We start from the raw sequence: 14,607 nt of genomic DNA on the forward strand, positions 1-14,607 counted from the left end.
GCTGCCAGCTGCTTCCCTAACCCAGAAAAAGGAGTCCGCCATGTGGAAGTGTCCCCAACTCTACTGGCCCACTCCTAGCCCAGTGGAATGGTCCAGGAGTCTTACTGCCATTGGCAGACTCCTCCCATGGCTGTGCAGCAGGACCTTCAGGGGAGAATCCCCAGCAGTTAGAAAGCTAGGGAAACATTAACTCCATGGAGGCGTTGGCACAAGTATCTTCTGCGATGAGTCAGCTAAGGAGCATGCTGTGGAAAGAGGCTGATCCTCAGCTCCACCTCAACCCACAAATCCCATGGCTTCTGAACACTGTGGTGCACCATAGCAGGGATTTACATGGGGGAACAGGAAGCAAGGCGGGGTGGTACAAAATCCCAGAATGGTGGGCATCTCCACACACACAATCCATCCTGCAGAGTGAATGGCCTGGCCTTTGGTTATGGGGCTTTTGTTCTAAGCATAAGGTTGCCACACATTGGTTTGAGATAAGTGCATTCATTCACAACATAAACTTTAACCCCAGCAACAATACTGGAGATTATGTTGTCAGGGGTGTGGTTTGTTTGAATTAAAGAACCAGGATAAGAGAAAGCTCCTTAGATTTTTGTTTTGCTCTTTAAGCCAAAACATCCTGTACCTATGAACACATGAATGATTATCATTTATATTGCAGTAGAGTTCCCAGCCACATTCCCTCTTGCAGACCCTGGAGTAGATTCCATCCCTTGTTAAAGGGGCACTTTCCAAGACCAGCAATGAAAATAATATAGAATATAATAATATAGCATACGCCTGATTTTCTCCCTCACAGCCCTGAATAAAGAGAAAAGGTAGAACAGCCATCCTCAAATAATGTCTTTATGGCATGTGAATAATAATCACTTGTTCACCACTTACACCAAAGATATAAAATGTGTGCAGTGTTGTTGTAGCCCTACTGGTCCCAGAATATTAGAGTCAAGGTGGGTGAGGTAATATATTTTATTGGACCAACTTCTGCTGGAAAGAGAGCAACAAGCTTCAGGCCCCAGAAGAAAAGCTCTGTGTAGCTTGACTGTCTCACCAACAGAAGTTGGTCCAATAAAAGATATTACCTCACCCACCCTGTCTCTCAAATACATAAATGAAATATACATTGTTCTGTAAATTCTAGAGTTAGAACTAATGATTAGCTATTTCCAAATCTCTATTTAACGTCTACCATGGACATAGATTAATAATACAATCACAATCTATTTATGCTTTAATGCACCAGTTCTTCCTTTTACATGTTCCCAGCATTATAATGAGCTGCTGGTTGCAAATATACTGAAGATAGGTTATAAAACAATGACACAATCTATCTTCCCCTTGCAGTTATAAACTAGTAACAGCGGGAAGTCAAAATCGAAAGAGATGCAGTGTTCTCTATTACACAAACCGGCATGGTCTCAGCCATTCAGAGTGGAGGAAAGGTGTACAGCTGCTAACGCCACTAATTTTCAGTGACTGAAATATGCAAATCCCTGTATTCTGACTGGCCACTGCTCTCAGAACACCCCCATCCAGATCATGTGGTGTTCAACACTGTTTCCGCTTTTCCTGTAGTTTAAATACAAACTCTTTTAATCTAATTATTGCTCAAAATATGTAACTAGATTTTATTATTATAATAAATAACCACAACAACGAATTTGCTTCCTGTTTACTCAGCAATCACCATCCTGGGCTTGCAAACACCTCCTCACTCATCCTTGGAGTTTATTTAACCCGGGATACAGATATAGCTTTATAAACAGGAAGCAACCGCAAGCTATCGTCTAAATATATACACACACACTAAAAAGAGCAGGGAATTCTCCTACCCCTTCAGATTATGTCTTCGACTGGCCGTATTTGCAAGCTAAATCCAGGCACAATAGCAAAGCGCTCCCCTCCCAGGAACATTTTAACATTTTGCGAAATGAATAACCCATGCGGAAATAAGACAGATCGAGGTAAATCTGTCAAAAAATAAGTTGCTTTAATGAAACCTCACGTTAGTTCTGATGAAAGAATACACAGGAGGCCAAAAGTAAAAGTTGTAAAAATGACTGACAAATCAAGACTGGTTACATCATTGGTCTCAAGTACAGCTAGTCAACATTTTATGCGCGAAAAGGAGGGATTTGGGGGCGGGGGGATGAAAGAAAATTACCTTTATGAAAATAGTCTATACTGTCGAATGTTTTCATGAGCAAATCATGCTTTTTTACTATTTTTAAACCTTATTAAAGTGTTTCATACATTGAAAACTGGGTTTTCAGCAAATTACCGTTTTATAACGATTTTTGATAACGTTTTCATTTTTAAAAAAATCATGAAAATAGAAAGACAAAAGTGTCCGTTTCAGACACTAAGGAAGTAAACAACTTTTTCTTTTTTTGAAAGTGAAAATACGGTTTTATTATTCTACCAGCGCTAGTCTCGAGACCTAACCTTATTGCAGGACCAGACGAGGGACACTACTAGGAATTCTCGTCCCTGCAACCAAGTGATTTGCTTCCTTGTATTACGAATAGTCTAGGAGCCAGATCCGTCTGTCCTGACAAAGGAAAACCCCCCACTGACCTTGCAGGGAGTTCTGCCTAAAGATCCAGACATTAAGTGGGATACATACATGTCCTCCTTACTAGGGACACTGAGTTATCTGGTATTAGGATTATTCCGGACAGATCCATAACTAACTGGCAGAGCCTTCAAACACAGACAGCAGTCTCTTCTCGCGAAACTAAATGCCCGATCCTGCAATCCTGAGAATTTTCCCCACTAACTTTTTTTGGGGGGGAGGGGGAGAGGCTAAGCCCTTCATGTTCATTTCTGTAGTCTGCTCTAATGGTACAATGGGTGGAATAGGAAGCCAACAATAAGACTTTCGCCTGAATTAGGAGAATTGGACCAAAGCCTTGAAAACTGAATCTAATCGTATTCAGCGGAGCATATATCAGGACACCATTCATTGTACTATTTACCTGTCTCACGTAACTGATATTACCTCACCCACCTTGTCTCTCACGTGACTGAAATGGAAAACACTTTGTAACATTTACAGAGCACTTTGCAGACGTAAATTACTATATGCATATTATAAATGTGCATCAGTATAACGGTATTATTGTAACATTATTACTCCAGTGGGAAGAGTTTAATTTCGCTTATTACTAAATAACAAGAAATCAAACCAGACACCAAAATATAACGAATACATAAATAAGATCAGGTAACACATTATTTTTAATAAAAGGGGGAAGAACGGAGATTAAAATAACAATTCAAGTCACAAACAGGACGTTAGTAATGTTTTGCAAATAATCAACAAATACATTTTTCTAACCTAGCGAGGAAAAGATGCTAGTTGTCTGAACGCCCCGTTTGTGCGCCTGGAAGGCTGCCTGCTTCGGAACTTTCCCCAGCCCTGCCCCTCCGAGCTCTGTGCTCAGATCCCTATCTCGCTGCTGTTCCCAGCAGGCAGCCCTGAAAGGCGCTACTTACTCCAGAGCTGTCAGTCACGCTGCTGCAGAGGCTGGATTCTCCATCAGTCTGTCTAACAAGTGCACCTCTACCTCCTTCGCCTCTTCTCGTTCCCCTGACGCCGCAGCCTAAGGACCCGGGCGGGTCCTGCTTCTTCTGAATGCTGTAGGGCTGGAAGCTGGGAGTGTGAGTGAGGGCCTGAGCTACTCAGAATGGGCAGCTCTGCTTTTTTTTTTTTTCTCCCCTTTCCTGGGGATTGCTTTTTACTCAGTTATTTAATTGGGTTACTAACTACTTACTTAATTGGGAGAGGCTGGCCAATAAAATTAAAATCAATCAATCAATCTTTGCTGCAGGAGGTCAGCCACGGCAGCCATCCATAGCCCTGAGCCCCTCCATCTGTGATGCCACCCAGAGAGTGAGACACGTGGCCAAGGTGTTCACAAGCGCAGACAGCATCGCTCCCTGCAGCGCATTGGGGATTGCGGCGGCCTGCCATAAGCAGAAGAATTGTAGCAGTGATTGACACGCTGCAAAACCCTACACTCCGCCTCTGGGGTCTGAGGAACTCCTTCCTCTTATCAGACCGATTGTTTTAACCCCCCCCGCGATTTAAATGATCCATGTTCTCAAGGCACCCATTTGAGACATGGATCTTGCAAGCTGGGCTCTGCATAACCTGATCGGCAGGCACCAGGCCACACTTGTAATGCCAGACAGTCCAAAATAAATCAGCTGATTCAATCCACGAATAATCATGCAAACAATCCTTGAACGGAGTTGGGTCCCGCGCAGTCAGTGGGGGCACTCTCGGTTTCAAGAGCAGCAGGCTCGGGCTCCTGACCTATTTTGCTCTGTCCCGAGATTTAAAATAAAACCTAGGGTGAAATGAATATGATTCCCCCTTCCCTTCGTGCCCACTCTGGAAGGCAGCGAAAGACTGGGTCCAGCAGGGGATGTTCTCTGCTTGTCTCGCCACGCTCCAGCTGGGTGGCTGATTATTTTTCCCGTCAACAATTAGAGACCTTCCTTTGAACAGATTAGATGTCATCGGATATTGACAACATATTTCACTCCTACAGGGAAGGATGCTTCAAAGTACAATGCGCAGAAAATTACACAGCGAAATAGTTCATATTTGTATACAACACACCTTCGGAGAAGAAAATGACTGCCTGGCGCGCTAGGATGCCCTCATTTCCGTCAGGCCCGGGTGGGGAGGAAGGAATTAAGATGCTTTAAGGGGTCTCCAGAACAAATGTTCTCTTTGCTCTCTCTGCTAGACCAGCAGTTTGTTTCCTGTGGCGTTTTTGTTTTTTAAAGAAGGACAATTGCATGTTTCCGCAGCTACGCTGTGATTTGATAATTCAATAGAAAAAGAAAGTACATTCTGTATTCAAACAGGCAGGATCTCACGCTATTCTGCTATTCATCTCAGCAGTTAACAAAACAGTCCCCGTAACATAGCCCGGGCATGGAATCATTGACTATATACATTACATGCAATAGGTGAAATATTAAGATTCTCGCAGCCCGTGACATTTACGAGTTGAGAGTGGAGCCGACCTGGGGGGAGCTATAATTCACTGCAATGAGTTCAGCAGAGCCAACAGCTCTCTTCGAGCGCTGTCACCGAAACACCTAATCAGTTTTCAGGCTTGCTTCGTACTTTCAATATTCCGCCCCGGTGGAATTAGTAGCTGGCGGAGATATGGAAAGGAAGCGATGGGCAGCCAGGGTCCCCAGGCAGCGGAAACCGGTGTCGCTCCGTTGATTTCAGAGGAGTTAAACTGATGTACACCAGCTGAGAATGTAGGCAGAGTAGTCTGTAACTGACGCCTCCAAGAGTCGGAGGAGCAGAGGGCAGGTTGTGGGCACAGACCACCTGGATGGAGGCATCTTAAAAAATCCCTAGCGCACAACCCTTCCCCCTCCCGCCCCCGCCGACACCTCTAATTCCCATGGCTCATCTTAATGGGGAGGGGGGATTCAGACAAGCCAAAATCCTTTACCAGCCCAAGAATCAGAGGGGTAGCCCGTGTTAGTATGAATCTGTAAAAAGCAACAGAGGGTCCTGTGGCACCTTTGAGACTAACAGAAGTATTGGGAGCATAAGCTTTCGTGGGTAAGAACCTCACTTCTTCAGATGCAAGAGGTGCATCTGAAGAAGTGAGGTTCTTACCCAGGAAAGCTTATGCTCCCAATACTTCTGTCAGCCCTAGAAGCTATTCTCTTACAACGAGCGAATCCGTGGTGTTTCTATCCGCCCATTTACCTGAGACACCCTATTTCCTAAACATCATAATCAGCCCCAGACTCGTCTCTTTTAATGTGCGATTACGAGTCTGCCTCTGGGGAGTTCCTATCTGGGGTTTCCTGAATATTTTTCTCTCTCCTTATTTTGAATAATCGTTTCTGTTGCCCGAAAAGGGCTCACCCGACACAGCAGCATCCTAATTTGTGAGCGCTCTGTGTAGATAGTACCATGTGATGCGGATTGAATGTGGAGATATTCCAGTTAGCATTTCCGAAATTGTTAGACACAGATTCGCAGAGAGGGCCGGTCTGCTTTCTACAGACTGTGGGCCCGAGCCTATCAGCCCCTACATTTAAGATAAAATAAATACCATCGTGTGTAAAGTATCATCGTGTTACCAGCAACTGATTTTTTTATTTTATTTTTTACAAAAAACTTCCACTTGCTGCACGGTGTTAAAATCATGCTGGTAAATTCGATGGAGAATTCGTGGAATCGAACATGCGTTTAGGAATCACTGAATTAATCCTCCAGATTTTAAAGAATGGGTGATCTGATACATTACAGGAGGCAAATAATCTACGTAACTCTGTGTTTGTGACGTACAGCTTTTGAACATTCTAATGTGCTATCTATCTGTAACTTCTCGGCAGCTTCGAGGGGCCGTTTATATGGTTTGGTTCACGCTGTTTCACTGCGGATTTCTCTTGCTCGGTACTTCTCATATTAAATGTCTAGAGCACTAGAGAAAAACTGTTATCAAGAGAACTTTCTTTGACGTAAATATTAATGTGAATATTTACATACTGAATTAATATTGTATTTTCAGTATATTTTACATGGTTTCGATTTTTTTGTGTTAATGTTTACCGGATACAAGAAAAAATACCATCCACTTAAAAACTTTTAAACCGCTTAATTTCTCCTTAGAAGAAGTATGATGTGTGGTTACATCATGTCTAGTTAAAACGTAGCTATTTACATATATCAATATAGGGGCAAACAGTGACACTGTTCCAGGGTATTGCGCAGAGTAATTTAAGATCGAATTTGGTCTATAGTTTCAGCATTTTCTTATGGACCCAATCTTTTATACTCCATTGAAGTTGATGGGGGATCGGACATTATATGAGACAACACACAAAATATGGCATACAGGAAATTAGTGTTGGTTTTATGTAGGCAGGCCAGATAACGATTTGCTTATTATTAAACCAAACAATTTATAATACGCATTTTGTGCCAGTTAGGGAGTATCATCGGCTTCGAAAGCGTGTATATTTTAATTTTTTTGGTGGTCTTCTAAAAAGTAACACGATAGCTAGGCTATCCACTTTCACATATTACCACACCCACATCAAGAAACTCTGTTTCGCTTCTAATTTAAGGCAAAACATCATTTAACATATTTACTGTGCAGATATATCACTTTTTACTTGCTAACAGAAGTTATACGAAAAGCAATCAGTGAAATATATATAAAAAAGCTATGCGTGAAATATACCAGGTATGGACTCGCGCCTTCCCAAGATGAGGGAAGTTGGGTCGAGTAAAGATTTAAGGATTGTGCCCCCTAAATCCGCGCTACTCTGCGGGTGAGAATTTACTAGTGAAAATGAATACAGTACTGTATCACAAATGGAAAAAAAAAGCCACGGGAATACAGTGTGTTTCTGGAACAGAGTTGTGTATCCTCTGTTTCCTTATGATCTGTCAATTCACTTGTATTTGAATAGCTAACAGGAGAACTCCTTCTACTAAGACACAAACACATTACCTTACTGAAAGCAACAGGTCATAAAATACTTTATTGAAATAAAGTAAATATCTTGTATTAACTGATCATAAAATGCAGTTTTCGGATAACTTGGGGCACCACAGGATTGTAGACAGCAAGTAGGCTTAAGATAACTGTAACAATCTCCTCCTGACCCTTTCAGGTTGTCATACAAAATACAACAATCTTCCATCTCAGAGCTCCCAAACCGATACAGAGAAAGAGAAACGGCTGTGTTTTTCCTTATGTACATGGGGGGAAGAAAAAGAGGGGGAAAGGAATCAACCAAATATTAAATACAACGGAAATCAAATGGTAATAATAATCCACTAACCATTTTGTCACCCATCTTCTTCCACCTTGCATCTTCTTGTGGAACAGAACGCTGCATGGGCCTTGTCTATTTATCCTGCTCCTCATTCCACATTGTGGAAACTAGGTTTTAAAATAGAAGGGAGTGCATGAGGCCTAACATATGGCACACAAGTCTAAGGATCAGTCCACTGCTGCGGATGGTGTGTTTCTCATCGTTAATCCAGTCTTTAAAATGTTCAGGTCTCGTTAGAGAAGGCACTTGATCGATGCTGTTTTGTAAGTCTTTGTGCTGTTTGGCACGCTAACGAGGCATCCTTGATTTTTTTATTTTTATTTTTTTTATTCCTCCTGGTTGACTTCACAGGGCGAGTTTAGGCTTTCCGCTGGTTTCTCTGCTTCCTTGGCTCGCTCTTGCTCTGTAAGTTGCTCGCTGCTTGGGATGGAGTTTTTCTTTGGACGGCCTTTAGGTTTGGTGGGAGATTCAAGGCCCCCACCTTGTAATACCTGGAAAACCAAAGGATATGCCAGAATAAAACCACGTTTAAAGGTGGCTGATACAAGGGCTTTATCCTGTTGTGAAAGCCATAGGCTGGCCTATATTACACTAAAAGGAGAATCAAAAATATATTCTATGTCCCCAGTATTTCAACACCAGGTCTGGGAGGCAGCCAACTAAAACAGTATACAGCTGGCTTGAATCATGACCTGGGTTGCATTTACTGCTTTTAACGGCTCTTCTTTACCTCTATAGATCACCTCCCTCAGCCCTTGGTCCTGAATATCCTGGGGAAGGGCGGGGGGCATATCCTCAAATCCCCGGAGTAGACTTGGTTATTGGTTTCTTTCCCCGTCTTATTGTGCTCCTCTATGTTGTGCCTTTGTGCAGTTGCATTTTTACAAGCCCTTCTGCTGCTCATGATAGATACCCCCTTCTGTCAGCCAGCGGGGCTGGGTTTGCAGGCCTTTGTCACCAGCAACGTAGAAAAGAGAGAGAAGATATATCCGAACAATGAGCAAATCAGGGTACACACAGAGAGATGTTAGATTCGAAGAGCGAATAATCTAAACTCCTTTTCCTATTTCAGCAAGTGCCTAATGTTCCCTGATGCAATCAGATATCGGCCAGCAATCAACTCCTACCCGGGGGGGGCGGGGGAGGGGAAGGGCCCGAGGCTTTACAGACAGACAAGTAAACACACTTACTATTTTCTTCCATTTCATTCGCCTATTTTGGTACCACGTTTTCACCTGAAGTTGACTGAGACCCAGGGACTCTGCCAGGTCTATTCTGCAAGGCGAGAGAGGACACACATACTGCCATCAGAAAACCACCCACTTGCCAGTCAAAACCCCACTGCTCAGATAAATCCCATACATCGCTTCGCTCCGCTCCGCCATTGGTCTGTATTGTTCCTTAAGGAAGGATTCGGACTATCGGGCGTTCTCGGCCCTCTTTCCCCACCCCCACCCAGCTTCTGTTCAGCAGATATCTGAACTGGGGTAGGGGGGAGTGACCCCAACTAACCTGGGCTGTGGGCGGGTAAATATTGAACTAGTTTCCTTGGAGCTCTTTGATTCGCTCTGGGGATCACAAACAAGTGCCCGGGGAAGACTGGCTTCGCTTTCCCGGGGAGCTGCCCCAGCTACGCCTGGGATTCTGCTCCTGACTTGGCCTCATGGGCCGGTGGCCAGCCGTGGAATCTGGGGTTAGGTAACCAAGCCCGGCTAGCCCCCTGCGCTGCCCTGAGGGCGGCTGCAGGGCAGAATTGGGTTTATGGCTGGGAACCCTCTACCTCCCGCCCCGCCCCAGGCAGCGGCTCCTGGGCCCGCCCTCACCTGTCCGGAGTGGAGAGGTATTTCTGTTTCTCGAAGCGCTTCTCCAGCCCCATCAGCTGCAGCTCGGTGAACACTGTGCGGCTCCGGCGCCCTTTCTTGGCTTTGCTGCTCTGCTCCTGGGGTCCCGGCTCCAGCTTCCCCCGGAGGTGCAGCTCCAGCGGGAGATGAGGGGATCCCGAGCCGCCCTGCAGCCCCGAACCTGCAGCCAGCAGGGCCGAACCCAGGCCGGAGCAGCCCAAGGGGGCCAGGGGAAATTTGAACACCGCCGCCTGCTCAGCCTTCAGCACCGCTGCGGAGAGAAAGACACGGTGAGAGCGGGCAGGAGCCTTTGGCACGTATCTAGCGCTGGCTTAGCTTCCCCAGATGCCAGCATGGCTGTTGACGTGTTTCAGATATGCCGTGCCCATGTCCCAAGAAGCCACCCCAGCCAGGCCCTACAACAGCTGAGAGGCCCCGGGCACCGCCTGGAAAAAAAAGGAATAATAGGGTCAGATGGAAAAATGAAGGAAATGTGGAGTCCCGCGGGGAAACGTGATGGAGTTTAGTGGGGGGAAATGGGTTACTTGCTGAGCTCTTTGTGTGGATCCAAAGAAACTAATACGACAAGCATTTAACATTACCATCCAGCAAGTTTTTGAAGGGATGGAAGGCTCCTTTTCAAACGAGTCTAACCTTCATTCGGGGCGGGAATCAAGTTGGGAATATTTTATATTTCAACTGGAAAGCGATCAAACTGTAAGTTTTTCTTAACTTTCGTGTTGTATTTCTGTAGTCTTGCATCTCTTAAACATCACCAGTACAGAAACAACATGAACGTTATTGTTCGGGGGGAAATGAGTAAAGTGCAGCACAACTAAAGAAAGGGGGAAAGATGAAAATATTTCTAATTATGAGAATGAAATGTTCACAGGTCAATACTCTTAAACCTAAGTCTATTTTTTTAAAAAGTAGCCAATATTCTTCAGCCTAGTTCTATATATTTCGTAATGTTTGAATTTTTTTCCCGTTCAGTAAATATCTTGCTGTAATATAAAAATCCCAGATCCAGATATGATCGAATTCTTATTATGTAAACGTATTTTTAAATTTAAGATAGCAGTTGATAATTAATAGTTTGAGATTTACAAGTGGGTATAATTTAAAATAATTTAGTATGTAATAGTACCTAATAAAGGTCTTAGTTCTTGGCCGTAGAATAAATAATCGATATAATAGAATAATATAGCGTACATGGACGGGAGGTTATAGCACTACTATATATATAATTTTAGTCCAAAGTCCCCGTATAGTTATATAGTATTTTCGTTCTTTGCGTTTTCATTCATTCTGATAAAATATTAATTTTGATAGTCTAGAATACTGGCACATTTTGCATGGCTTACTGTAAAACAATATGCTATAGAAAGGGTTTATTCTAATTTAAATTCACAAGCAAACCCATCGTTAAATGTATTACTGAATCACAATCAAAACATTCAGGTCTAACCTTTCTCGAGCCAAAATATTGTAGTAACGCCTAACAAATTATTTTTGAACTGGCGATACTTCTCTGAACCACGTATTTAGTTTCAACTCTTTTATTTGATGTATAAAATCAAATTGACAAATGACCTCCTGGAAGTTTAGTTTGCTAATAGCAGGCTAAGAAACTATATAAACTTACAGTTCAAGCATCCCTTCCCGGAGCCCCCCACATGCCCCTCACAAGTAGGAAGTCCTTTCCCTATTAATCTTGAGGAGGAAACAGCAAAAGACCTGGCTCAACGCATATGCACAATTAGCTTGGAAATAATGAATAATTCATTCAGTATATTACAAAGCTTTGATGGGGGAGGAAATAAACGGACAGTATGCTGCACTCGCTAGAGCAATTTAAATTAAAACACAAACCAATTATCTTTAACTCCCTCAGACAGCAAGGAAACTACAGGGACAATCAGGATTTTTAAGAAAAATGTTTCTAAAAGGCCGTTTAAAACTCCCTCTCCCGGGACTAAATATAAATTGTGTTGCAGAAGCAAGAACTTCTATTGCCCCAGTTTAGGAATCCGCTCCTGCTCCTCCTGAAGTCAATGGGAGTTTTGCCATAATATTTTATAAACATCATTATACTTGGTTTAATATTTTAAAGGAGCATTTGAGTTCGGCAGGTCTGTGAAAACCATTCCCCCCATAGAGCAATTGTTACTCTGATTCTTTATGCAAACAGACTATGTTTCGGGAAACGATAAACTGTGTTTTTTGTATTTTATTCTTTTTTCTATGATAAAGAAAGGTTTGGTTCAAGGTAGCTTTGGAAAGGATAATTTTCAAAAGCACAGTTTTCAAATTTAGAAGCCATAGATGGTTTGCTTATTGTGCCTGTAATATATTAGTAATATATTACATGAGTCTAGATATATATGTTACACGCTATATATTACACTGTATATGCACACACATATGAGTAATGTTCTATGTAGTACATTACTAATACATATAAAAGTTCTATATTTGTCTATCTACAACGTTCTATATTTGTCTCTCTGCCCTACAATACAATCATAATATCATTATTTAGGGTCCAATCCCTCACTCTGCACACAAATACAACTTCCATGATATTCCAGAGGCGTTTTCTCTAAGTAAGATGGGACTCATAAGGCCCAAGCTTTCATAAGGCCCAAGCGTTTAGGCCTATGTTGAATTTAAATCGACTTAAGGCCTTCAGTGGGGGCAAAAAGCCTGTCTGAAATACTTACAAACCGCTTACTCACATTACTAACCCAATCGTTTATTTTAATGTGTAGTGAATTATATGAGCTTCATTCTGAAAATAATCCTGACAAGTAAAGTGAAAAAAATGTTGGGCAAGTCTTCCTCGGAAAAAGATTAGAAATGCCACATACTATTTTGAAAGGTTTTTTTTGTTTTGTTTTCCTCCTGTAATTACAGTGTGTAGTTTACCAGGCTAAGATTCCGTCCTGCACAGGAGGGAAAAAAACTGAAAGTAATCAGATGGAATGAGAAGGAAACAGGCTGTTCCCTATGATGAGCCCCAAAAAAATCAGTTATATTAGACAAATGCAGCTCAAACACTTGGGGAAAAGGGAAAGAACAGAGTTTGTTTCATGCCAGTTATGTACAGACCGTTTAGATGTGTGAGAAACCTGCTTCTGTTGGAATCCTATTTGGAAAAAAAATCTTGTTATTTTGAATCATCCTTCCTGGGAGTGTGTGTGAGATATCTGTTTGGCTGTGGCCTAAACTTCTGTCATGAAACCACATGATATGGGATCGTCCTCGTGGCATATAAACACAGATCAGTTTGTGAAAGGATCTATCTACGGAACTTGGCCACTAAACGTATCCCTGAATAAAGAGACCTGCTTCGTGTTTCCACCATGACCCCAGCTCCCCTTTGCTTTGCCATCAGGCACGCTGACAAACAGCGGAAGAAAGGTCTAAGCCTGCTACCGTCTGGTGACGACGCCTGCCATCCCCGGGACCTGCACTGACCCAGGGGCCCAGCTGGTTCCCCGGGGACGGAGCTAATGAACGGGACTGTCACTCTGGCCATAGCAAGCCCCTGTCCTCCCCCTGCCCCTAGTCTGGGAGCCGCTGCAGGGCTGATGCGGACGGAGGCTGCTCCCCGGCCTGTGTGGGGGCTGGCGAGGCCGCAGGACGTACCTAGGTGGTTGTGGTAGGGTCGGGCTGAGAGCAGCGCCTGCACCCCGAACTTGAGGAGCTCTCCTGCCGGCGCCGAGACCTTGGAGTCGGGGTGATCCGTCAGGATTTCCTCGATCATAAAACTCCGGTAGCGATGCGAGCGGTGGTCAGGGAAGACTTCCGCGGGGAAATAATGCGCGGCTCCCAGGTCCAGGGGATGCTGCATCCTTCCCGCTGCGTGCCAGGCCCCAGGCCAGACCCCAGGGACGCCCCAGCCCCTTTCCTCCGGGAGGCGCCGGCTCTCTCTGCCGCGGGCTGCACAGATCCTGCCGAGCTCGCCCTAGAGCAGCCCTCCGCCTGGTGCCTCTGGAAGGGCGCCCAGGGACCTCGGGCAGGCTTTGTCCATTCTCCCTCCTGGGGCTTGGCTGCCCAAGCGCGCAGCTTCCCCGCAGCCCTGGTAGCCTTTCCCCTTCGGAGGGGCTCGAGGGGCCAGCGCTCGGCGTGTGCTTGCCCCGACCGCCCCCCCCTCTTCCTTCCCCGCTGCACCGAGTGGCTGAAGATCTCCTTAAGGAGTGAGCCCAGGCTGGAAAAGTTACAACCTCATGCTGCACGAGGCACGTCATAGGAGAGCTCTTTCTCCGCCCCAGGACTGAAGACAGCAGCCTATTATATTCCTGACCTGAGTCTGGGGCTGTCGGAGCTGGACTGGGGGGGGGGGGGGGGGGGGCGGGCAGGCGAGGGGCGGGAGGGGAAAGAGGGGGGCGCTTATTACCTGGAAACGAAAGGTTAGGGAAGAGCGTCTATCCTGTGCCATATAAAGCAAATTAACCAGCGATGCCCGATTTGAAGCTAAAGGTACTTTACAACAATTACGCACCGCCAGCCCACTCCGAACAAGAAGAGGAATGTGCCAGTGGTTTAGAAATGCTGGAGCTGCACTTACCCCCTAGGATGTGCAACGTCCTATTGGTTTTAAATGTAGTCTAAGGACGTTTTCCAAACGCAAAACCTGCTCTCCTTCGTAGCTAATCTACCCGTCTAGTTGTGTACTGCCTTGCAGGTGAAACACACTTCAAAGAGCCTGTCAAATATTGTGCATTCCATGAAAAACCCCAAGGTTCACAGATGTACAATTTAACACGCGAATCGCCTCGCGCAGTATTTGCCGTTCCCCGGTTCCATTCTCGGAATGTCCCAGCCCCTGTTCGCCTTTAACCCCCGCAAATATCCCGTTTGGCCCTAACCAAAGACTGGGGAAGGGAATAAGCTTTTGCTGCAAGCAGCAAGT

General features: G+C 44.6%; 1 protein-coding gene across 1 annotated transcript; it reads right to left on the reverse strand.

The window, feature by feature from the left end:
- Positions 1 to 7,525: 7,525 nt before the first annotated feature.
- On the reverse strand, positions 7,526 to 13,669 carry BARX1 (BARX homeobox 1). Its single transcript, XM_024199492.3, has 4 exons — positions 13,341 to 13,669; positions 9,672 to 9,960; positions 9,039 to 9,123; positions 7,526 to 8,339 (listed from the first exon to the last, which is right to left on the reverse strand). The coding sequence occupies exons 1-4, from the start codon at positions 13,543 to 13,545 to the stop codon at positions 8,175 to 8,177; spliced, it is 744 nt and encodes a 247-aa protein (XP_024055260.1). The 5' UTR covers positions 13,546 to 13,669; the 3' UTR covers positions 7,526 to 8,174.
- Between the last annotated feature and the right edge of the window lie 938 nt (positions 13,670 to 14,607).

The sequence above is a fragment of the Terrapene carolina genome, unplaced genomic scaffold, assembly GCF_002925995.2.
Source record: "Terrapene carolina triunguis isolate 2854851 unplaced genomic scaffold, T_m_triunguis-2.0 Scaffold89, whole genome shotgun sequence".
Lineage (NCBI taxonomy): Eukaryota > Metazoa > Chordata > Testudines > Emydidae > Terrapene > Terrapene triunguis.

Excerpts from the sequence above, each read along its gene's own strand:
- BARX1 (XM_024199492.3), bottom strand. The coding sequence starts at position 13,545 with ATGCAGCATCCCCTGGACCTGGGAGCCGCGCATTATTTCCCCGCGGAA. Across the intron at positions 9,961-13,340 it reads ACCCTACCACAACCACCTAG|CGGTGCTGAAGGCTGAGCAG; the intron begins GTACGTCCTGCG and ends TTCTCTCCGCAG. Across the intron at positions 8,340-9,038 it reads GAATGAAATGGAAGAAAATA|GTATTACAAGGTGGGGGCCT; the intron begins GTAAGTGTGTTT and ends TTGGTTTTCCAG.